The sequence below is a fragment of the Bos indicus x Bos taurus genome, chromosome 7 (genome assembly GCF_003369695.1).
Source record: "Bos indicus x Bos taurus breed Angus x Brahman F1 hybrid chromosome 7, Bos_hybrid_MaternalHap_v2.0, whole genome shotgun sequence".
NCBI lineage: Eukaryota > Metazoa > Chordata > Mammalia > Artiodactyla > Bovidae > Bos > Bos indicus x Bos taurus.
In genome coordinates, this window is record NC_040082.1 from 29821238 (window position 1) to 29847335 (window position 26098).

The 26098-nt window shown below is 39.0% G+C and overlaps 1 protein-coding gene across 3 annotated transcripts in view; it reads right to left on the bottom strand.

Moving 5' to 3' along the window:
* Positions 1-26098, bottom strand: part of MSH3 (mutS homolog 3) — a 182661-nt gene that overhangs the window by 94729 nt on the left and 61834 nt on the right. For all 3 annotated transcript variants that reach the window (XM_027545706.1, XM_027545705.1, XM_027545707.1), the window contains exon 13: positions 5002-5134. In XM_027545706.1, coding sequence (XP_027401507.1) covers positions 5002-5134 — 133 coding nt within the window. The remainder of the gene's footprint in view (positions 1-5001; positions 5135-26098) is intronic.

Consider the following 26098-nt stretch of genomic DNA (forward strand, 5'->3'; position numbering starts at 1 on the left):
TAATGCCTGAATGTTAAGACATATTTAGAAAGATAATTACTAATAAGAAATAAAGAAAACTGTACAAAAAAAAAAAATAGAAACTAGGTTCAACTGAACAAATGGTGAGTTCAGAATGTATCATAAAGCACCTCATCTCCAGAAAGGCCATGGCTCACTGGGAAAGATACATACAGGAAACTGCACTGTTTGTATAAATATGGAGCCTGGAAATAATTTATAGCCTAGAATTGAACTCAAGTCACTTAATGGTATATTCTAATAAAAGTAAAGGGCCAAAAATAAACATTTTCAATAGAATTTCTGAATAATAATCTCATAATTATTGCAATTTGATAAGCAAAAAAGAAAAAAAAAAGGAATTGGTTGTTCATGCTTAGATATGATATCAAATTTAAGTGAGCAAGAGAAATAAGGTGAAAGCCAGAAGTGCTGGCAACCAAGTCCTAAGTGCCCAGGGCAGGCTGCTCTCAAATTTCTTAAGCAAAATGACTCAATGGAGTCACAAGAAAGCTGAGAATAAGGGTAAAACAGTTGCTCTTGAAGTCACTCATGTTCAACCCCATTTCTGGCAGCAAGCTTCTCTGTGGAAGTGCTTGAGAATACATGTGCAAGTGCAGAGGCAGATCATCACAGGACTGGAAGAACCCCAACCTAAGCTCCACACTGAAAATATGGAGTTGGGCTTCTAGCAGTCTAGCTAAGAAATTAACTATAAAACCTACAAAGTCTGGAAACCCTCTCCTTTCAACATTTACTAAGTGCTACATCCTTAGCAGCTATGTATCATTTTCTTACAAAAGTTATTTAGTTATTGAACAGTTAATGTGAACTCCTATCACTAGCACTATTTTCTAAGATTTAAATTTGAAGTCTTACTATCAAAAGAAATGTTTATTTCAGAGTCGGCCCACTTGGTATCCTCTATTATTATCATCATAAAAATACCTATTTGTGCCTATTCCACGGCACTTTCCACACAGCCAGATGGCCTAAGCCTACCACTTCCACAATATTCAAGCAGTGTTCCTTAACATTTTCTGAATTTCACAAAATTGGCACAATCTGTACCCAGGATATCACTCACCATTTGGTGCATATAGCAGAAGCTTATTTAGAGTAATCTAATGATAAAGAATAGACATGTGTTTTATGGTATGTTCCAAGAGCCAGCTAACTAATCTATAAAAATGTGGTTTAAAGCATTCAGACTTCCTAAAGTTGGTCTATACCAAATCATTTCTAATCTTCCCTTTTCAAATCAATCCTTAGGCATATTCTTGTACAAACACTAAAACAGCAATAAAGGAACAACTTCTGAGTGAGTCACAAGTTTCATCAGTATAAGCTGAAAGTCTAAAAAGTCATTCCTGTTCTGCATATTGGTTACTTTTAAAAGAAATTAGATTGTATTCTGTATGATCTCACTTGGATGTGGAATCTAAAAAGCCAAACAAAAAACCTGAATTAATAGATACAGAGCACATATTAGGGGTTGTGGAACATGGTTATGTAGGCAAAATGGGTGAAGACGGTCAAAAGGTACAAACTTGCAGTTGTGAACTGAATAAGTCCTGGGGATGTAACGGCATGGCAACCACAGTTACTAATACTGAATTGTGTATATTTGAAAGTTGCTGAAGAGGGGATCTTAGGAGCTCTCTCTCATCAAGAGACAAAAAAGCTTTGCAACTTTACATAGTAAAGGATGCTAACTAGAGACTTATTGTGGTGATCATATATATTGAATCCTTATGTTATATACCTGAAACTAAAATAAAGTTGGATATCAATTATACCTCAGTTAAAAAAATTAGATTCTGACATTTACCAGAGTTTTAAACTTTTATAAGTACACAAACTTTATGCAAATATGCAAATAATAAAGTACAGTTTAAAGAGAAGCAGGAAGGCGTAATAGAAATCACCACAGTAATAAATGATGATGCCATCTTAATGCCACAGATACTATGATTCAGCTCTTTTGATTAGCCATTGATAATTTTTCAGCTTTGTTCCTATCTTCTTTTGAGAAAAACAAAAATCTCTAACATCTGTCAGTGAATCCTTTTTAGTAGTGAAGGCAATGTGTTTAGAGATCTGCTGCTTAATGAAGGGTAACAAGCATGGATTATCAGCCACTGGGTCAAGGTCAAAAACAAAATAACAGATGGTGTGTCATCCATTCTGTAACCTCAAAAATGGCAACCATAATACTTCCTACTACCGGAACAACCTCAACTCTTGCCAACAAAACAGAAACTCAGCAACTTCCCTGGCCAGTCCAGCGGTTAAGATTTCACCTTCCAAGGTGGGGGGTATGGGCTGGATCTCTGGTTGGGGAGCTAAGATTTCACATGCCTCATGGCCACAAAACCAAAAGATAAAATAAAAACAGTATTGTAACAAATTTAGTAAAGACTTTAAACATAGTACACATCAAAAAAAATAATCTTGGGCTTCCCTGATGGCTCAGTCGTGAGGGGTTCTCCTGTCAATGCAAGAGACACAGGTTCAATCCCTAATCCAAAAAGATCCCACATGCTGCAGAGTAGCTAAGCCCATGCACCACAATTATCGAACCTGTGCTCTAGAGCCCAGGAGCCACAACTACGGAAGCCCACGCACCCTGCTCTGCAACGAGAAGCCACTACAATGAGAAGCCCGAGCACGGAAGCTAGACAGTAGCCCCTACTTGCGGCAACTAGAAAAAAGCCTATGCTGCAGCGAACACCCAGCACATTCCAAAATAAAAATAAGTAAATAAATATTTTTTAAAAAGTCTTGGGGGGAAAAAAAAAACTCGAACACAGCGCATCAAGCAATGAAACAATAGATGCCAACCCCATAACCAAGGCCTACATTTTTTCCCTAGGGATCAGTATTTCCCAATTTTGACTTTTTCTTTCTTTTCAAATTTAGCCGAAGCATATGGAACAGTTACGTAAGTCCTCCTGGACACTGCAAGTATTTTCAGAGGCAGCAGTTATTATTCCAGTTAAACACTGTAAAGGAAAAAGCCTTAAAAAGGTAAAGACTAATAGAAAATTGGTGACAACTAAGGTTTTTCCAGTAGTCATGTATGGATGTGAGAGTTGGACTATAAAGAAAGCTGAACACTGAAGAACTGGTGCTTTTGAACTGTGGTGCTGGAGAAGACTCTTGAGAGTCCCTTGGACTGCAAAGAGATGCAACCAGTCCATCCTAAAGGAGATCAGTCCTGAACATTCATTGGAAGGACTGATGCTGAAGCTGAAACTCCAATACTTTGGCCACCTGATGTGAAGAACCGACTCATTTGAAAAGATCCTGATGCTGGGAAAGATTGAAGGCAGGAGGAGAAGGGGACCACAGAGGATGAGAAGGTTGGATGGCATCACCAACTCTATAGACAAGAGTTTCAGTAAGCTCCGGGAGTTGGTGATGGACAGGGAAGCCTGGCGTGCTGCAGTCCATGGGGTCGCAAAGAGTCAGACACAACTGAGTGACTGAACTGAACTAAAAGTTTGGGCACATAAAAGCTATTCTAAAAAAATTATTAAATTGGCAAGGATTTACATTTGGGCAAAAAATAAAAGTTGCTTACATAGGGACAGCCAGGAAAAAAAGATTTAATAGTATTCAAAATTGCTGCTACATCAAAAATGGTAGTGTCCAAAAATGTAAGCCACTAAAACCCAGTCAAGGACCCTGGTTTAAATATGAATTCTGTCACTTATGAGCAAGTTATTAACCCTCCTCTTAGCATCATTTTAGCCAAGGTAATGCAAGCTGTCATAGCATTATATAAAGACAGAAATATACATAATTTCCCACCAGTAAGAAAGTAATAAACCTTCTCAACCTCACAAAGTTTTTTTTTTACAACAGAGTCTAACATATGTGAATGACTTCTGTAGTAGGTAAGACACTATAAAAAGTTTATTAACAATTACAAATATCACCAACTGATAATTTTTTAATTTTAGGCATATTTTGAAGATAAATTATTTGTCTAACAACTCTCACTTGTTACTGTTATACGATTTAAACTGGAAACCTTGCTGCTGCTGCTAAGTCACTTCAGTTGTGTCCGACTCTGTGCGACCCTATAGACGGCAGCCCACTAGGCTCCTCTGTCCCTGGGATTCTCCAGGCAAGAATACTGAAATGGGTTGCCATTTCCTTCTCCAATGCATGAAAGTGAAAAGTCAAAGTGAAGTCGCTCAGTCATGCTCGACTCTTAGCGACCCCATGGACTGGAGCCTACCAGGCTCCTCCTTCCATATGGGATTTTCCAGGCAAGAGTACTGGAGTGGGGTGCCATTGCCTTCTCCAAAACTAGAAAGCTTAGGTGATAAAAATCAAAATAATGTGTTTTACTTAGCTTCAATATCCAAACTTGTCTGCATATTAATAATACCACAAATATTTTACAAACAGATTTTTCCTTTGGGTAAGTCAAATAAGAAGTTGTTGTGAGGTCAAAAGAAATAAGGCATCTCTTCTTCAAGTAGCTAGTCTAAGTAAACTTCCTACTTTGATGATGGTCCATACTTTGAGGATGAAACAGGAGAATACCCTGTATTAGAACAGCCTCTATGTATTGCTGTAGTTAACAGAAGTGGGCAAACAATGCAAAAATTGGAATAACCTCAGTTTGTGCAATTAAAATCTCTAAGGATTCTCTTATGTTATCTGTAAGATTTTACAAAATAAAATAACAATAAAGCTCTGTGATGTTTCCTATTAATATCTGGTATCCCCTGGTGGCTCAGAGGGTAAAGCATCTGCCTGCAATGAGGGAGGCCTGGATTTGATCCCTGGGTCACAAAGATCCCCTGGAGAAGGAAATGGCAACCCACTCCAGTACTCGTGCCTGGAAAATTCCATGGATGGAGGAGCCTGGTAGGCTACAGTCCATGGGATCACAAAAAGTCAGATGCAACTGAGCAACTTCACTCGATCCTCAAGCTGAAGAAAATTAACAATTTTAAAAGATGTGATTTCTATCACACTTACTTTTTTGTGATAAATGCTACAGAGTCCTCTCTCTATGTCAGGCAATTTACGTAGATGATTTTCTATCTGACCAAACACACTGGATTCTGAATGGAGAACTTCAGATACAGCATCAAGTCGAGCATTTATTTCCCTGTGGGAACAGAGAAATGGCAATTATCAGATAAGTTAGGAACTCAGAATGTAGGCATTTCCCACTCTAATGCCCAGTACTGTGACAGCAGCCACTTAGAAAAGCACAAAGGAGATTTCATCCGTACCTGCAGCCCTTCTCTGTCCCTTATCACTGGAATCAAAGACCAGGTACCACACTAGGAACATCATTAAACAGATGGGACAAAGATGGGCTCTGTAAGTTTTCCTTCCTCCAGAACAAACACACAGACTACGCTTCCCAGCCTCCCCTGCAGTGAGGTATAGCCATGTACCCAAGTTCTAGCCAATGAAATACATGTAGGAAGGATTACATCACTTCTAGTCATGGCCCATAAAACCTCCTGCAGTATTTCACATTCACTCTCTCCCCTCTTTGCCAACTAGATGTTGAGCCCAGGGCTAGTCTGTGAGCCACCTCACCTGTTGACTCACAGCGTGAGTCTGTGAGTAGAGCAGAAAACCTTCCACCCCACATCTGCTATCAAATGAACTTTTCATTAGCAAAAAATAACCATTTCTTTTGTATTTAAACCAATGAGATGGAGAATTTGCTACTACTGTTTTTATTACCTGGCTAATATAATGGATCTACAGTGAGCAACTGGATTTTCTACTCTGATTGAAGTAGAGTAGTAGATGTACTAGAGTAGTACTAGTACATCTAGTAGATGTACTAGAGTAGATGTACTAGAGTAGTAGATGAAGTAGATGACTAACTGACCATCTCAGTCAAAAAACACTTCATTCAGCCAACCAGCTGCTTTGGGAGACATCTCAATGGTGGTAGCTGAACTGATCATATGCTTGATTGAAAGAGGTCTTAGGCACACTGAGCCTGGGCAGAGATTGGAAGCAGTAATAGAAAGGGCAGAGGATAAAACATTAGGACCTCAGGAAACTACATTCAATATCAGGTGATAAATTACATAGCAGAAAAGAATATGAAAAGAATGTGTGAGTGTGTGTGTGCACATATATATATATATATATATATATATATATATATATATATATATATAAAACTGAATCACCATACTGTACAGCAATAATTAACCCTATATTGTAATTCAACTACAATAAAAAATTAAAAAAAAAAAAACATCAGGAGACATGGGAGGCCAGGATTGCAACATTTTATCAATGGCTACACCTTAAGTAATGGGTCACTTGGAAAGAAATGGTGAGACTGTCAGCTCAACATGGAAACTTGACTAATGTGCCCCAAATGAGATAAAACCCATCCAGCACCTACACATGTCAAAGGCCTATACTAGGTATAATGGCCATATGTGAAAAAACTGAAATAAGTAAACATATCTAGTAGAAAATGGGCCTTCGGTAAAAGTTCTTTTCGATAAATGAATGAATGACAACAAGCAAGCAAATGAAAAAAAGAACTGACATTTGGGGGGGAATGGGGACATCAGCTACTGAATGCACTTTATCAAAATTCTTTTGCTATCACACACACTGATGTAAAGGGCAGCCTGACATCAGAATCCTGCCTAGATGACTATTAAACTGTTTTACAATTAATTGAGAGTTTTTATCTTTCTTATCCCTATAACTAGGGTTCCCAGGTGGCTCAGTGGGTAAAGAATCCACCTGCAATGCAGAAGACACAGGAGATATGGGTTTGATTCCTGGGTCAGGAAGATCCCCTGGAGGAGGAAATGGCAACCCACTCCAATCTTCTTGCCTGGAGAATCCCATGGACAGATGAGCCTGACAGCCTCACAGTCCTTAGGACTGCAAAAGAGTCAGACACGACTGAAGTGACTCAACACAACACCATATCCCTATAACTATGCTGTGAAGTCAAGCTTGTTCACAAAGCAGAGGCTAACTTCAGGTATCATTTTTTGTTCCATTTTTCTCTAGCTCATCCTCTGCTGCATAGAACAGGCATTTGATGTCATGTGAAAAAGTAGAACAAGCCAGAATCTTGCAGACACACAGGCTGATTCTTCCATTCTCAATGCTGTGGCCTCTTAAATCTCCAGTTTTTTCCATTCTATTGCCTCTACACTAGTCTAAGGTAATATGACTTCTCACAAAGAGAAGTGTTCTACCAAAACAGCCTCCGAACTTTTCTCCTTATGTCCACCTCTGTCCCTTTTCCCAATCCATTCTCCACAGCACAGCCTGAGCAGTCTTCCTAGAACCCAAACCTGTTCATGCCTTACTTCTGCCTTAAGCTCATCAATGACTTGCCACTAATCTTAGATTCAAATCCAGGATCCTTAAATGCCCTGCTTACCTCACAAGTCTCATCTTAGATCACCTGTTACTCTTTTCCTCTCACTCTAAGTTTCAGTCGGACTGAACTTCTTCCAACATCTTGGTCACTCCAAGTTCTCTGACATTACGGCTTTCTCACCTGCTCGTCACTCTGCCTTGAAGACTGGTTTCCCTTTTCCTCCTGCCTACCACCTTCCACTTTGTTTGGCAAACTCCTTCTCATTCTTCCTCTGAAAGGGCTTTCTAGACTCACTAGAACTAGATTTCATCCTTTCCCATCCTTTTCCATACAACTCTGTTTTCTTTTTATAGTGAAACTTACAACCGTATTTACTTCTCCACTGTCTTCACTGCTCAACAGTAAGCTCAGTGAGTGTGAGAGTGTGTTTGTGATCAGTCATATCCTACTCTTTGCGACCCCATCGACTTGTAGCCTACCAGGCACCTCTACTCATGGGATTTTTCCAGGCAAGAATACTGGAGTGGGTTGCCATTTCCCCCTCCAGGGGATCTTCCCGACCTAGGGATTGAACTCACATCTCCTGAGTCTCCTACATTGGCAGACAGATTCTTCACCACTGAGCCACCTGGGAAGTCCTAAGCTCTGTGAGAATGGGGATCATTTCTCCAGTAGCACAACTGATCATGATACATGCTCAATAAGTAGCTGCTGAAATCAATTGAATTTCGAAGACTACATATAAAATAAACCAAGATGAGGTGAAAAAATTAAATTAAGATTGTTAGGGTAAAACATTGATTTATTTTATCACAACGTTTACCCCAAAATGCTATACAAATATAAAGTTTTATTTTAATAGCTCACTCCTGCACAAATGAAAGAAGACACCAATTGAAATAGACTAAGTTGATGCTGCAGATGGTATGAGGACAGATAAAATAATGCCATCTGTGAATGTATAAGACAGCCAGATAGCTCCTCTTTCAAAAATTATAAAGGTTGTCTGAGATACGGAAAGATAAAAGCAAAAGACTTAAATCATATTTATGAAGTCTTCCAAAAGCCTTTTTCAAAAAATATTTTCTTGGAAAATATACAGGTAGTGGCTTTTATTTTAGCATTGTGACAGCAAAGACAAAACCTTGTTCTGAATCATTTTCACATTAACCCAGGCTTCACTTGTTAGGGAGGTTAACAGCTCGGAGGTAAAGAGCTTGAGCGAAGAAGAGAAATAACCTCAGTTCAAATCCAGGTTCTTTCATTTACCAGTTATTTAGACTTGCCCTAGCTTCTCCATCTATAAAATGGGAATAATAATGGTCCCTAACTCATATAGAATTGTTATAAGAATTCAATGAAGTAATACATATTAAGCACTTAGCAGACTGCCTGACACACAATAGCTACTCAATACTTGTTGGCTGTTACCCCACTATTATTACAGACACCTTGGTGGTGGTGTAGTCACTCAGTCTTGTCCTACTCTTTGCAACCCTATGGACTGTAGCCTGCCAGGGTCCTCTGTCCATGGGATTTTCCAGGCAAGAATACTGGAGCGGGTAGCCATTTCCTTCTCTAGGGGAACTTCCCGACCCAGGGATTGAACTCTGGTCTCCTCTACTGCAGGTAGTCTCCTGCATTGCAGGCAGATTTCTTTAGCAAATGAGCCACCAGGGAAGCCACAGACACCTTTATTTGGTTATGAAATTTGTTTGGTAGGTACCACAAAGAACAGCACAGGGGAGGGAGAAACAACACCCAAAACCTAAGCTGGGATATAACTATGTTTAGACAAGCCTCTAGGCATAGATATACAAAATGGTATTTTGTGCAAAGTGAACAAGAAAGGATTACACAAGAAAGGCCAGTCCTAGCATCTTAAGTGCTAAATCTGACTGGCAGTAGTGACCTGAAGTACTGTGCTGAGACCTGATAGGAGGTACATTGAGAAACAATGCCATAAACGTCTACCCCAGTCAGGGAGAACTGGAGAGGGTGTGAGGCAGTATTTATCGTGAATTTCTCATCACTGGGGCAGCCATACTTCCACTTTTAACTCCAATAAGCAGATCAGAAGGCAAATCAGTAAAAATGACCTCCAATCAGGTTTTTTGGTGTATCTCAGAACTGTTCTCTAATTGGCGGGTATAAGACTTTCTAAATAACTGTAATAAAATAATTGGTCAGACCACCAGAATAGAAAACAATTATTTTGGTGCAATGAGTGTGCTCAATCGCTCAGTCATGTGACTCTCTGCAACCCTTTGGACTGTATAGCCCAACAGGCTCCTCTGACCATGGGATTTTTCAGGCAAGAATACTGGAATGGGTTGCCATTTCCTCCTGCAGGGAATCTTCCTGACACAGGGATCAAACGTGTGTCTCCTGCATTGCAAGGTGGATTCTTTATTGCTGAAGTATCAGGGAACCAGTCAGTGAGAGAGATCAACAAAACAGGAAATAGCACTGCCAATTAAATGATGATAAATATATTATTCTTCCAAGATATCCTATGATACTCTACAATTGATCATACGACAGGATACATTCTAAACAAATGAAAAAGAGAACACCTGGATCATTCATTTCATTCCATATGACAAAAAAAATAATGAATCTAAGGTCCTGGAGATGACAGAGATTCTCCTTTATCACCAAAGATCCAACAAGTAAATGTGGGTGTCACTAGAGTCCTTCACATTTGAAAACCAATGGAGTGATGACGTTAGTATCTGCTGTGTGGGGCTGTCACTGAAACACAGTGTATCACCTACAGCCACTGCCACAGTAAGGTCAAGTGATCAGTCTGTACCTACTGGTTGCTATTTGTGGAAGATGCCTCTATTATTCTAATATAAGTTTATTTGGAGGGAAAGAGATAAACTACTGGGGAAAAGTTGGGGGTGTTTTGGTAGTTTGTTCTGATTTTTTACTGAAAGGTTAGCTCTAAAAGATAATATAAAATGAATAAATTAAATTCAGACATTAACACATTGGTCATACAATATGGCTAAATCAACTACCTAAACAGCTTTCTGGTAGAAAGAAACATGAGTCATAGGCCTTCTCCTAGGGCCTAACCATCATTACTTGAATCTACCTAGCTTTGCCTTTCACATACACTATTCACTTATTCACTCAATGAACAATTACTGAGTGTTTATAAAGCACCAATTGCATAAATAGAAGAAGTAGGGACTTCCCTGGTGGTACAGGGGCTAATACTCGGCACTCCAAACGCAGGGGGCCTAGGTTTGATCCTTGGATAGGGAACTAGATCCCACATGCTGCAACTAAAGACCCCACACGCTGCAACAAAGACTGAAGACCCACATGCCCTAAGACCCAGCACAGTCAAATTAAAAAAAAAAAAACAGAAGATGGAGAGTGAAAGTGTAACAGTAGGAGCTAGAAAACAGAACAGGAACTTGGTCACGGGAATAATGCAGGCCACACAGGAGCTCTGACTTAGTCCTGAGAGCAAGGGGAGTCAACGGCTAATTTTGACAAGGACACAAGGACAGTAGCAGGAACACTGATTAGGAGGACGCTTCAGGAATCCAGAGGAGTGGCACTGATGATCTAAACCCAAGTAGAGGACATACCAGTGCAAAGAGCACATAGTTTAAAAACATATTATAGAGGTAAAGTAAACAGGGATTGTGATGGATTATACAGGGAGGGAGAGAGGAGAAAAGGAGGAATAACTTCTTTCTGAGAGGTAATGAGAGGTAGTAAGATGCCATCTGCAAACATCATGCTCAAAACCTTACAGACCATGAAAGAAAGGGTTTATTTATGAAATTACATTGTAAAGAGCTATTCTGAATATTTACTTAGTTGCAAACTGTAAATCACCCAACCAGTTTTTAAGGATTTTTATTACTCATATTCAAAAGAGGCATCATTTTACCGAGACAATTTACCCCTTTCAGAATATTAGACAAAACAATTTCCTGACAGCTACCTTCCATTATTGGTTCAGGCCACAAACCTAAGCCATTGAAAAGAGCATGAAAGATGATTTCTGTTTTTGACAATAATGGGAATGGGTACTTCCAGACCATCCCTCCCATTGGGGACAATTTAAAAAGCCAAACAAAACATAAAAACATGTTGTCACAAGTATCAAAGGACTAACAAAATGGTAAGAAAAAACTATCAAAATGAAAACAAGAACCCAAATAAATAATCCAGCAGTCAACACTACTTTTGCACTAAAAAGATATGCCAGAAGAATCTTCTGCAAAAATGAGCTGGCCTCATAGTAAGGGTAAATTTGTAGTCTAGGTTAGTATCATTTGGATGAACTGAAACATGTCAAAACTGAACTTATATTAAGACAGTCCCAGACTGGTAATACCACCAAGAATCTGGCAAAAGCAAACAAAAATATTCTTTAGGAGAAGGTACCTTCACGTTAGTACTCGTATTATTTATTTAATTAAAGTACAGTTGACATCAACTATATTGTGTTAGTTTCAGAGGTAAAGTGATTCAAGTTTTTTTTTCATATTATGTTTCATTATAAATTATTACAAAATATTAAATATAATTCTATTTTTATATATATAATATTTATATATATATATAAAATGCTTTCAAACCTTTCCCTCTGTAACCATAAGTTTGCTTTCTATGAGTCTGTTTCTACTTTACATATACATTCATCTGTATGGTGTTTAGATTACACATACATGTAACATCATACAGTATTTGTCACTACATATAATGTTCTCTAGGTCCATTCATACTGGTGAAAATGGCAATATAATATTTCATTCTTTTTTATGACAGAGTAACATTCCATTATTTGTGTGTGTGTGTGTGTGTGTGTGTGTGTGTGTGTGGCCCATATGGTAAAGAATCCACCTGCAATGCAGGAGACCTGGGTTTGATCCCTGGGTTGGGAAGATCCCCTGGAGGAGGGCATGGCAACCAACTCCAGTATTCTTGCCTGGAGAATCCCCATGGACAGAGAAGCCTGGGTGGGGGCTATAGTCCATGGGGTCACAAAGAGCTGGATACGAATGACTGACTAAGCACAAACACAAGCACAAGTGTGTGTGTGTGTGTGTGTGTGTGTGTATACACACCACATCTTCTTATGCCAGTCGTCTGTTGATGGACATTTGGGTTGTTTCCATATCTTGGCTACTGTAAACAGTGTTGCTCTCGCACGATACTGGATGCTTGGGGCTAGTGCACTGGGACGACCCAGAGGGATGGTATGGGGAGGGAGGAGGGAGGAGGGTTCAGGATGGGGAGCACATGTATACCTGTGATGGATTCATTTTGATATTTGGCAAAACTAATACAATTATGTAAAGTTTAAAAATAAGATAAAATTAAAATTACAAAAAAAAAAAAACAAATTTTCAAATAATATAATTCATACACAAAGATAATCAAGTGTTCATGTATAAAAAGAAGCCAGATGAGTAAGAATCAAGAGAAGCAACAGACAATAGAAAGAGGCTACAAACTACCAAGCTTTGTGGGGTATGGGGCTGAATGATAAAAAAATACTCAAAAAATTCAAAAGACATTGTGAAAAGAAAGCAGATGAAGAACAGAATAGATAGGGAAAATAGAACTTAAATCAGTTATGTAATTTCCATTGCTTTACAGTTGATCTTTCTTTGCTCCCTTGACCTCTATAGGATTTTTATCTCTGATTTAGAATCATACATAGTTTCATTGTAATTTAGGAAAATGTGGATTTCTTGTTTGTTTTCAATTGCACTTTGGATTCAACTGTGCTTTCTAAACCTAAAGATTCACATCTTTCATGAAATGTGAGAAACTCTCATCTTTCATTTCTTTGAACACTGTCTCTCTTTTCCTAATCTCTCTCATTTTCTTCTACTGGAAATTTGATGAAGACTATGTTAGACCACCTAATTTTTTATTTGTCTTTTAGTCTCTTTTCTCTTTGCTCATACTATCTCTCTGTGCTACACTCTGGGTAATTTCTTTAGATAATATCTTGGATTTCAGTTATTTCATCTACACTGGTCTAACTCACCATTTGTTTCTTTTCTTTTTTTTGGAGACTATTACTTTAGTAAGGAATCCACTTCCATGACTCAAGAAGCTCAGGCTGAGTTAACAGAGATGAGTTCTGAGATAACGACACTCCACTCTGACCTTCTCTCTCTTCCTCTGTTTGAGCAGGCAGATAGCTAAAGAAAACAGAGAAAGGGGGGTGCAGGCCAAATTGCAGGAGACCATACATCTTATCAACAATGTGAGTCCTTGGGCATACAAAGAAAAGAAGGAACCTCTGGACTGACATGAAACCACACATTTTGGGGTGATAAGTGTCCTGGAGGCCGACAAAGAAAGATAGGAAAAGGAGGGAATCTCTGGCATCTGAATGTAATCTTTTGCTCATCATGGTCTTATTACAGTAAAATTAGCCTTGAAGATAAGAAGTTCCCATCATGCAGTGATACCATGATACTTCTGATCAAGACTAAATAAGGACAAAAATCCCCCCTCGCCTCAGGAAGGTGGAGCTGGGATGAAAATCAGAGTATACAACTCCAAACCCCTCCCTCCCCAATGAATATTCTGCTCCTTCATTTCTATGCCTCATATAACTGCAATGCCAAACAAACTCAGTGCAGCTACTCACCTGAGACTGCCCACTGTCCACTTAATAAATTCTCGCTTTGCTTCCCTGACCTCTCTGTCTTGTCTCTGAATTCTTTCTGCAACCTAACAAGAACTTGCTCCCCAGTAACACCTCAACTGAAAACCCAGACTCATGAAGCCTCAATCCCTGCCCCTCTATTCCTAGAAGATGCCAAAGCCAACTATGTAAAAGGTTTTTTCAGAGGAGGAGACGACTTTTGTCCTCCCAGAAGAAAAACCCTCTGCTTTGCTTTATGAGGCAGGTAGCAATCCCAAACCATGGTAAGGCTGGGACCTGCGCAGGCCTCAATCCTACCCACTGTTTATATTAATAAAAGCTACATGGAGTTGTTTTTAAAAATCAATCTGATTTCTTCTGATGGTATTTTTGTGCTGTGCTCATGTTTTGATTCCCTTTTGTGTTTCCTTTAATTTGGTGGTTCAATATTCATCTTTCTAATCTCACTATCTAAAGGTCTTGGGATTCTGTCTAGTGTTTATAACTTCCACTAACTCACACTCATGGGTACTTGTTTCCCCACATCTTTTGTAATTATGGTTTATGAACTTATGGCAGAGTTTTCTCTTTGAAATTCCTAGGAGGCCTAGATGAGAGTGTACATCTTCAGGGAGGATCTGTATTTGTTTTTACTAGGAACCATAAGGCATGATGGGACAATTATAAATAAGTTTCACAACTTGGAGACTGCCAGACCACAGGGATAAGACGAATCAGAATAATGAACCTGGGTGTAAGGTTGGCCTGTTATATATTCTTGGAAACTTGGCAACTACAGAACAAAGCAGAGACCAGCTCAAGGTTCCTGCACAGAAGCATCCCAAAAGATGCTGGTTAAACCATATGCAATAACAGGGCAGACATTTGGATAAGAGGCTTTTAGGGTCACTTTTTCTTGGTGGCAGCAAAACCCCTCTCCACTTTCACTCACGTCCACACAGCAAAGGTGAAGAGGCAGGGGGTCAACACCCATCAATCACAGCCCCCAGGTAGGCTTCACCCACCACTCTTCCATCCCATTTGTGAGCAGTACTGTGTCTCACTGGACTGAGTAAGATTAGAGTCACCACATGTGAATGTTTATAAGCAGACTCATGGATCATGGGAAACCACAAAGAATAAATAGGGCCTTCTCATGTAGTTAATTTCAGGAAGTTCCAGAGTTAAAAATGGCACTTAGTCTTGCTAAAATAAATGAAATGTTAAGTGGAGCAAACATATAATATTCTATTACTTTGTCACTTAGACTAGGGCTATGTGGCACTAGCGGTAAAGAACCTGCCTGCCAGTGCAGGAGACCTAAAAGACACAGGTTCGATCCCTGGGTGGGGAAGATCCCCTGGAGTAGGAAATGACAACCCACTTCAGTATTCTTGCCTGGAGAATCCCATGGACAGAGGAGCCTGACGGGCTACAGTCTATGCGGTCACAGTCAGACACGACTGAAGCGACTTAGTATGCACGTATGCATATGAATTAGAGATACAAACGCTAATACCCCAAACATAAGGGTTTACCAAAATAAAAGTCATTTAATTACTCAAGAGAAGGTTCAAGAGGGAAGGGACATGTATACCTATAGCTGATTCATGTTAATGTATGGCAAAAACCAATACAATATTGTAAAGCAATTATCCTCCATTAAAAATAAATAAATTTTAAAAATTATTCAAGAGAATTAACTATCAGTAAAATATACTTAGTGCTCTAGAAAATTACACAGAAATCTAGTCCCAGACCTACTTCCTAATACCAACAAGCTTCAATTTTCTTAAATATTTATGTGATTTAAATTCCAAGAATACTTAGCATGCTTAATTCTCTTAAGCAGCTTTCTAAAAATCTAACTGAATTATAAAAGTATTCTTCATTTGTTCTAACTACATTATTGAGCTAGATAGTGAAGAGCAAGCATTTTATTTTAGGTATTAAAGTTTCCTTCACTTTCAGCTCCTCCTCACTAGAAGATTATACCTTGGTCAAATTAGATTAGAAGCTCCTTGAGAATAGGAACACTGTCTTGTCATTGAGATTAAATCATACAAAATTTTAAAAACCTATTTTATACTACTAAGTGTTAATGGGCACCTGGTCAATCAGAACAGAAAGCTGAGCTTCCTAAATCCCCAGGATTGGGTCAAGTTAAAGCATTAAATGAAAGAGAAAGGTTGTGATCCAAGCCTGACCACAGACAATGACAATGCTCAACTGCTAATGGTTGTATGATTCTGAGAAAGACGCACACAGGGACCCCCACCTACTCACCAGTAGCCCTTGCACATTCTCCAAAATCCTGACTACAGCTACACAAAAGACACAACGCATGAAGCACCAGATTCCGGAGAACTGATGGGGACATATACTGGACAGCTGACAACAGGGGCACATAGCCTCCTTCCTTTCACCACTGGAAGCCCCCAGCCAGGACTGACTTCCCATCTTTCTAAAACAAGATGAGGTGAAAAGTAAATGCTCTGGAGTCTAACATGGGCTTTCCAGACAGATGGGCTTGAGTTTGCATCTCACTGTCACCTGATCAGGATGGTGGTGAAGGGGTGGTAGCAGTACCATTTAAAAAAATATACATGTATATGTGTATATGTATATTTTCTCCATATTATTACTTTCTAAAAATAAAACACTGCAAACACACAGAAAACACTCCTCCATCCATTTTTCTTTCTCTTTCTTCTCTTCCCAGAAGTAACCACTTTCCTGATGTTATTAAACATCCTTTCTACTTCTTGTACTTATATTTCTGCCACTTATGTCTGAAACCTGAAACAACAAACGGTATTACTGTGTGTTACAACATTTAGATAAATAGGTTATCATGTCCTATGTCATAAACATTATTTTTATGAGAGTTATCCATGTTAAAACATGTAGACTCAACTCATTCATTTTAACTGCTATCCCGTATTCTAACGTATGACCAGGTAACTATTTTAGCACTCCCCTCCTAATAGCCAGGTTGCTTCCAATTTTGGGGTATTATAAAGTCCACAGCCTTTGGGGTATTATAAAGTCCACAGCCACTTGACCGTGTGACTGACGCCAGGATCCACACTAACCCTTTATGCAGACCATCTCATTTGGTCCTCATAACACCACTACAGGGTAGGTGGTGCAATTTCCATTTTACAAGTGAAGAAACTGAAGTGTTCAAAAGTTCGTAACTTGTCCCAAGTGACAGAAATGCGGGAGCAAATCTGAACTCAAGCTCTAGTGTCTCATTGGCTCCAAAACTGTGCTTTCAGATATGCCTGTGTGCTTTGCTGGATAATCTTGGATAATGAACCTGAATGTCACTTTTTCTCATCTATAAAACAAAAGCAGTAACCGCTACCATCTTCTATGCATTTGATCCTTTTGAGTTTTCATCTCCTACTTCCCCCACGTAGACACTGGTACAGAGAGGAACAGACCAGAACTCACCTCTCAAGCCTCAGCACTTCCCTCCTCCCACCTTGGCTACTCTTCTTTTCTCAACTCTTAGATCTGGACATCTCCTTTCTAGCAAAATACTTTCCTTTCTTTTTTTAAAAAAATAAAGTTTCCTTTTCATCTCTAAAATCAATCTAAACATTTTGCATAAATACCTACACCTGGACAGATACAATCCAGAATGTTTTTCAAAGGTAAGGAAGATGAAAGATTTTTCAGAGTCCTGTACTACAGGCATAAAATTACAGAATGTTTGCAATTTACAAATTCAGTGTTCTCTACCATCTCACTTCAGATGTTGAATAAAAATGTGTGACACATTTAAATGATAATCAAAACACTTGTTTCCATTCAAGAGATGAGCACATTTGATCTGTCTGTGCCAAGAAAAGGAAAAATATGAAATAATTGAGCCTATCTGTTATGGATGAAATTGTGTCCCCTCCAAAAATATGTGTTGAAGACCTAACCCCCAGTGCCTCAGAATGTGACCTGACTTGGAAGTAGGGTTACTGTAGATTCAATTGGTTAAGATGAGGTCATAATGGAACAGTGTAAGCTCCTAATCCAATATGATTATATTCTTACTAAAAGAATGCCGTATGAAGAGAGAAGCACACAGGGAAAATACCACACGAACATGAAGGCAGAGGTAAGTGTGACACACTGGATTTCCCTGGTGGTGCAGTGGGTAAGAGAATGCCTGTTAATGCACGGGACATGGGTCCATCCCCAGTCTGGGAAGAGTCCAGATGCTGTGGAGCAACCAAGCCCGTGCATCATGACTGAGTACATGCTCTAGAGCCTGTGAACTGCAACTACTGAAGCCTGTGTGTCCTACAGCCCATGCTCTGCAAAAGAGAAGCCACAGCAGTGAGAAGCCCGTGCACCACAGCGAGAAAGTAGCCCCAACTCGTCACAGCTAGAGAAAGCCTGTGTAGAGCAATGAAGGCTCGGCACAGCCAAAAATAAATAAATAAAATGTAAAACAAACACAGGAAAAAAACAAAAGGCATTATCCCTTAAAAAAAAAAAAGACACGTCTATAAGCCAAGTGACACACCAAAGATTGACAACAAACCACCAGAAGCTAGGAGAGGGACACTGAATAGATTCTCCTTCACAGACACACAGATGCTTTGATCTTGGACTTCTAGCCTCCAGAACTGTGAGACAAATTCATGCTGTTTAAGCCATCTAGTCTTTGGGTACTTCGTTTCAGCACCCATAATAAACTAACAGACCCATTATGTACTTCAGATTCTACTGGTATGGACTTTAAAAAGCCATACTCGAAAATCATAATGACTCTAAATATTTGTAAGCAAATAAAGTTTGACTCAGATGAGTTTAGAGGTATAAGCTAGATTTTTTTTACATGATACTTAAAACTAGCTATGCCTGATTCTTGTCACCAAGCCTGGATTCCTTACTAAGTCATATGACTTTCTCTGAGTAACTTCTAACCCTATGAGGGGTGTGACAAGAATGCAAGATGTTGCAACACCATTTCTTCCATGGTTAAATATCACCTTTTCACATCAGACCAAGCAATTATTCCACTAGAAGGGAAGAAATGATTTCTCAGAACCAATTCTATGGCACTAAGACAAGGAATCATATGAAAAAAAAAACAAAAAAAAAACTGCTTCTAAGGGTCTTTTAATTCAAGGAGTTTTTCTGAGAAAAATAAACTTCCCTTACATAGATGTGTTTTTATTTTCAAAGCCTACTTACAACCCTAAGATTGTTAAATGGATTCATTTGTTCATAATTTCTTGATCACCTGTTATATTAAAAGCACTGTTAGCCTCATTATGCATTCTGTGTATGTGTCAGGGGTGGAGGAGTAAGAAGCAGGATAAAATTGAGGGAAGATACCTTTCTACAAGGATGAAGTGGGGATTGAGGGAGAAGAACTTTTCAGAGGCAGGAACTGAGTTAGATCTTGAATGAGTTACTCTTTTAATTATTCCTTCAATGAATAATAAATATCCACTTAATAACAATACTACAAAGCTACAGTAATCAAAACAGTATGGTACGAGTACAGAAACAGATGTATAGATCAATGGAACAGAGTAGACAGCCAAGAAATAAACCCATGCACTTATGGTCAATTAATCTATGACAAAGGCGGCAACAAGAGACAGTCTCCTCAATAAGTGATGCTGGAAAAACTAGATGTGACACGTAAATCAGTAAAATCAGAATACATCATTGAAACATACACAAAAGAAACTCAAAATGGATTCAAAGATCTAAATCTAAGACCTGAAACCATAAAATTCCTAGAAGAAAACATAGCCAGAACACTCTTCAACATAACTCATAGCAATATGTTTTTGAATCTGCCTCCCAAGACAAAAGAAAAAAAAGCAAAACTAAACAAATGAGGTCTGATTAAACTTGAAAGCTTTTGCACAGTCAAGGAAACTGTCAATAAAACAAAAATACAACCTACTGATTGGGAGGTTACTTACAACTGACATGACCAATAAGGAGTTAATATCCAAATTACATAAATAGCTCATACAATTCAATATAAAACAATTTTTAAAATGGGCAGAAGATCTGAATAGACATTTTTCCAAAGGAGATACACAGATAGCCAACAGGCATATGAAAAGATACTCAACATCACTAATTATCAAAGAAATGTGAATCAAACCATATTAAAATTATAACTTCACAACAGTCAAAATGACTATCATCAAAAAGTCAACAAATAAATGTTGGAGAGGAGAAAACGGAACCCTAGTGCATTATGTGAAATGCCAACCTGGATGAAGCTCAAGCGGGAATCAAGACCGCTGGGAGAAATATCAATAACCTCAGACATGCAGGTGACTCTACCCTAATGGCAGAAAGCAAAGGGGAAACTAAAGAGCCTCTTGATAAAGGTGAAAGAGGACAGTGAAAAAGACTGAAACTCAACATTCAAAAACTGAATATCATGGCATCCAGTCCCATCACTTCACAGCAAATAGATAGGGAAAAAAGTAGAAAGTGACAGACTTTATTTTCTTGGATTCCAAAATCCCTGAGGACTGTGACTACAGCCATGAAGTTAAAAGACACTTGCTCCTTGGAAGAAAAGCTATGACAAACCTAGACAGCATATTAAAAAAGCAGAGACATCACTTTGCTGACAAAGGTCCACATAGTCAAAGCTATGGTTTTTCCAGCAGTTATGTAGGGATGTGAGAGTTGGACCATAATGAAGGCTAAGTGCTGAAGAATTGATGCTTTCGAACTGTGATGCTGGAGAAGACTCTTCAGAGTCCCTTGGACAGTAAGGAAATAAAATCAGTCAAACCTAAAGAAAATCAACTCTAAATATCATTGGAAGGACTGATGCTAAAGCTGAAGCTCTAATACTATGGTCACCAGAGGCAAAGAGCTGACTCACTGGAAAAGACCCTGGGGCTGGGAAAGATTTAAGGCAGGAGAAGAAGGGGACAACAGAGGATGAAATGGTTGGATGGCATCAACAACTCAATGCACATGAGTTTGAGCAAACTCTGGGAGATAGTGAAGGACAGGGAAGCCTGGCAAGCTGCAGTCCATGAGGTCACAAAGAGTTGGACAGGACTGAGTGACTGAACGACAGTACACTATTGGTGAGATTGTAAATTGCTGCAGCCAATATGGAAAACAGTATGGAGGCTACTCAAAAAACTAATAATAGAATACCATATAACCCAGTAATTCTACTGCTGGATATACATTTAAAGAAAACAAAAACACTAATCTGAAAAGATACACGTACCCCAATGATCACATGATCACTATTTAGAAAAACCAACATACGGAAATAACCTAAGTGTCCACTAACAGATGAACAGGTAAAGAATCTGTGATATATATACAATGGAATATTACTCAGCCATAAAAAAGAATGAAATTCTACAATTTGCAATAATGTGGATAGACCTAGATAGTATTATGCTTTATGAAATAAGTCAGAGAAAGACAAATACTCTCTGCCAAATAGGAAAAGGAGTACACCAAGGCTGTATACTGTCACCCTGCTTATTTAACTTCTATGCAGAGGACATCATGAGAAACGCTGGGCTGGAAGAAGCACAAGCTGGAATCAAGATTGCTGGGAGAAATCTCAATAACCTCAGATATGCAGATGACACCACCCTTATGGCAGAAAGTGAAGAAGAACTAAAGAGCCTCTTGATGAAAGTGAAAGAGGAGAGTGAAAAAGTTGGTTTAAATCTCAACATTCAGAAAATGAAGATCATGGCATCCCATCACTTCATGGAAAGTAGATGGGGAAACATGAAACAGTGGCTGACTTTATTTTTCTGGGCTCCAAAATCACTGCAGATGGTGACTGCAGCCATGAAATTAAAAGACACTTACTCCTTGGAAGGAAAGTTATGACCAACCTAGACAGTATATTCAAAAGCAGAGACATTACTTTGTCAACAAAGGTCCGTCTAGTCAAGGCTATGGTTTTTCCAGTAGTCATGTATGGATGTGAGGGTTGGACTATAAAGAAAGCTGAGCACCAAAGAATTGATGCTTTTGACCTGTGGTGTTGGAGAAGACTCTTGAGAGTCCCTTGGACTCTACAAGGAGATCCAACCAGTCCATCCTAAAGGAGATCAGTCCTTGGTGTTCACTGGAAGGACTGATGTTGAAGCTGAAACTCCAATACTTTGGCCACCTGATGCAAAGAGCTGACTCATTAGAAAAGACCCTGATGCAGGGAAAGATTGAGGGCAGGAGGAGAAGGGGACGACAGAGGATGAGATGGTTGAATGGCATCACTGACTAGATGGACATGGGTTTGGGTAGACTCCGGGAGCTGGTGATGGACAGGGAGGCCTGGCATGCTGCAATTCATGGGGTCACAAAGAGTCAGAAACGACTGAGTGACTGAACTGAACTGAACTGAACTGAATCACTTATATGCAGACTCTAAAAAAGTAAAACAAATAAACATATGTAACAAAACAAGAACAGACTCACAGATTTAGAGAATGAACTAGTGGTTACCAGCTGGGAGATGAAAAGTGGGCTGGGCAAGGTAGAGGTATAGGATTAAGAGACATAAACCACTATGTATAGAACAAATAATGGATATATTGTATAACACAGGGAATTATAGTCATTATTTTGTAATAACTTTAAATTGATTATGCTGCTGCTGCTGCTAAGTCGCTTCAGTCGTGTCCGACTCTGTGCTACCCCACAGACGGCAGTCCACCAGGCTCCGCCATCCCTGGGATTCTCCAGGCAAGAACGCTGGAATGGGTTGCCATTTCCTCCTCCAATGCATGAAAGTGAAAAGTGAAAGTGAAATCTCTCAGTCGTGTTCAACTCTTTGCGACCCCATGGACTGCAGCCTATCAGGCTCCTCCGTCCATGGGATTTTCCAGGCAAGAGTACTGGAGTAGGGTGCCATTGCCTTCTCCTAAATTGAGTATAATCTATAAAAATATTGAACTACTGTGTTATACAACTGAAATTAATAAAATATTATAAAGCAACTACATACTATACCTCAATTTTTCAAAAAAGGACAAAATATTGATATATACAACATGAATGAACCTTGAAGATATCACACTAAATGAAATAAGATGGTCACAAAAAGACAAACCTTGTGTTATTTCACCTTTGTGGGGTACCTAGAATAGTCAAATTCATAAAGACAGAAAGTAATATGGTGTTTGCTCAAGGTTAGGAAAAGGAGGTAATGAGAAGTTATTCAGTAAAGTGTACTGAGTTTCAGTTTTGCAAGATGAAAAGAGTTCTGAAGATGGACTGTGTTGTGGTTGCACAACAATATTAATGTATTTATTACATTTTCAAATGTACTTCATGAATGTAATATATTTACTGACACATAAAAATTATTATGATGATAAATTATACATTATGCATATTTTACAATAATAACATATTTTGTTTGAAAAGTACACATGTAGAGAAATGAGCACAGGGGAAAGATACTTATTGAATGCTTGTTATAAATGAAACACACAGTTTTGTGAGACAGATATTAAACAACACTGATAAATATCAATCATAATAAGTCCTATATACTATTCAAAAATGATATGAAGAACATAACTTGGATTAGGAGGGCAAAGAAAAAACTCTCTGAAGAAGTAGCACTTTAAGGTAAAACCTAAAGAATAGAGGAGTTAACTGTAAAAATTGAAGAGAGAGCAAAGAACATTCTAGATAGAAAGATGAGTAAATGCAGAGACCAAAAGATGAGAGAAAGTTCTGGGATACTCAGAAATCAGAGGAAGGCCGGAGTGATCAGGAAACAATGAACGCACGAATGCACAGTCATACTGAAGAGCCATGTTTAAGAATTTTAATTTTACCCGAAGCACAATGGAAAGCCAATGAGGATTAAGGAAGGGGAGTGACATAATTCAGTTTTCATTTTCTAAAGGGAAATCAGTTAGTGTTATATTTAAAATGGACAACCAACAAGGACATATTGTATAGCACAGGGAACTCTGCTCAATGTTATGTGGCAGGCTGGATGGGAAGGGAGCTTGTGGGACAATGGATACATGTATATAGATGACTGCCTTTGCTGTCCACCCGCAACCGTGACAGCACTGTTAATCGGCTATAGCCCGAGACAAAATAAATAGTTTAAAAAAAAAGAGAGAGAGAGAGATCAGTTAGGAGGATACTGCTGCAGTCCCAAGTGGGAGCTACTGAGAATTTAGACCAGGGTGATGGTGGTCAAGATGGCAAGACACACACAGACTATGGATATATTTTAGAGATAAAAGCAAAAGGACTTAGATTGGATGTGGTTGTCAAAAGGAAGCATCCAGAGTAACTCCCAGGCTTCTGGCCCAAGAACCTCATGAGGTAGAGCAGCTGGTTCCTAGAACAGGGAAACCAGAAGGAGGAATAGGGTTAAATATGTTAAGCTTGAGATGCTTGTGATACACCTATGTGGTTAGGAGTCTAAGTTGAATATATAAGCCTGGAGAATAGAGCAGGGTAAGGACAAAAGACATAAAGTTGAGACTCACTGACATTTTGATATTTAGGGTCATTGGTTTAGGTAAGGTCATTGGAGAGAGGAGGGGAAGGAAGGATAAGGGAAGGAAGAAAATGGAGCTCCTAAGATTCAGGCCTCAGAACTCCAACATTTAAAGACACAGAGAAAGGGACTTCCCTGGCAGTCCAGTGGTTAAGACTTCGACTTCCAATGCAGGTGGTACGGGTTCGATCCCTGGTCAGGGAGCTGGAATCCCACATGCCTCACAGCCAAAAGGGGCCAAAACATAAAACAGAAACAATACTGTAATAAGTTTAATAAAGACTTTGGAAAAGGTCCATATTAAAAAAAAAAAAGAGAGAGAAAATCTTTAAGAAACAAATTAAATTAAAAGAAACAAATTAAAAAAAAAAAAAAATACAGAGATGAACAGAGAGCAAAGGAAACTTTGAAGAAGCAGCCAGGAAATTAAGAGGGAAACAGAAATGAGTAGTTTCCATTTTAGAAAAAGGGAACAGACTGTACAAAGGTCCAGAAATAAATTACACCTCAGTGTGTTGTGAGAACTGTAAATAGTGGAGAGCAAAACATAATCAGAGACACATTGTTTTTTCAATCATCTTTGGGTAGTGCAGACAGGAACAGAGAAGGGCAAGACCAGACAGGTGGAGATACTTAGCCTTCTTGATAAACAAAGTCTTTACAAAAAGGCTTTCATCTGAGAGTCTTTCATAAAAAGTGATTTTACAAAAAGGCAAGGTGATATAATACTACTTCTTACAGACAGACTATTTTCATCATTGGTCAAAATAATTCCTCCACTAAGAGTGGAGAAACTGATTTCTCAGATTCCTTTTGTGGTCAATACTCTGCTGTTCTGTAAGTGTATATGCATACCTGTATGGGCATGCACTCACACACGAGAGCTGCATTTCCAAGAGATCACTCTCTCACTGAAGGAAATAATGTTATTTCCAATTTCTTTTGCAACTCATGTGGAACGTTTCCTGAGGCAGAAATGTGCTCGCGGATGTGTGGGTCTGGAACTGGGGGAGATGATGGTGACCAAGCCATCAGCACATGAAGTTACAGGAGATGCCACGGCCACAGGTAAGACCCTAAGCAGTGCTGAAAGTGAGAAGACGCCCCAGAAGAGAACCAGAGGTGACAACAACATATAAGGTGCAGGAACACAAAAAGAGGTGGGCTTCCCTGGTGGCTCAGTGGTAAAGAGTCCACCTGCCAAGCAGGAGATGCAGGTTTGAACCCTGGGTCAAGAAGATCCCCTGGAGAAGAAAATGGCAACCCACTCTAGTACCCTTGCCTGAAAAATCCCACGGAGAGAGGAGCCTGGTGGGTTACAGTACATGGGGTTGCAAAAGAGTCAGACACAACTTAGTGACTAAACAATAACAGAAAAAGAAGTACTCATGGAGAAAGCTCAGAACTTACTTTTGTTAATATTTCAAAATACAGAGTAAGTTTTTACTGAATCTTTAGTACTACTTCTATGACGACCAGATCTGCCTTAGAAACTAATCTTTTGCCTAAAATATCACTTAAGAGACTCATGCCACACTTCTCAAAGTTTTCTTTCCCCTGCTCCTACCTGCCCAATCATTACTGTATTTAC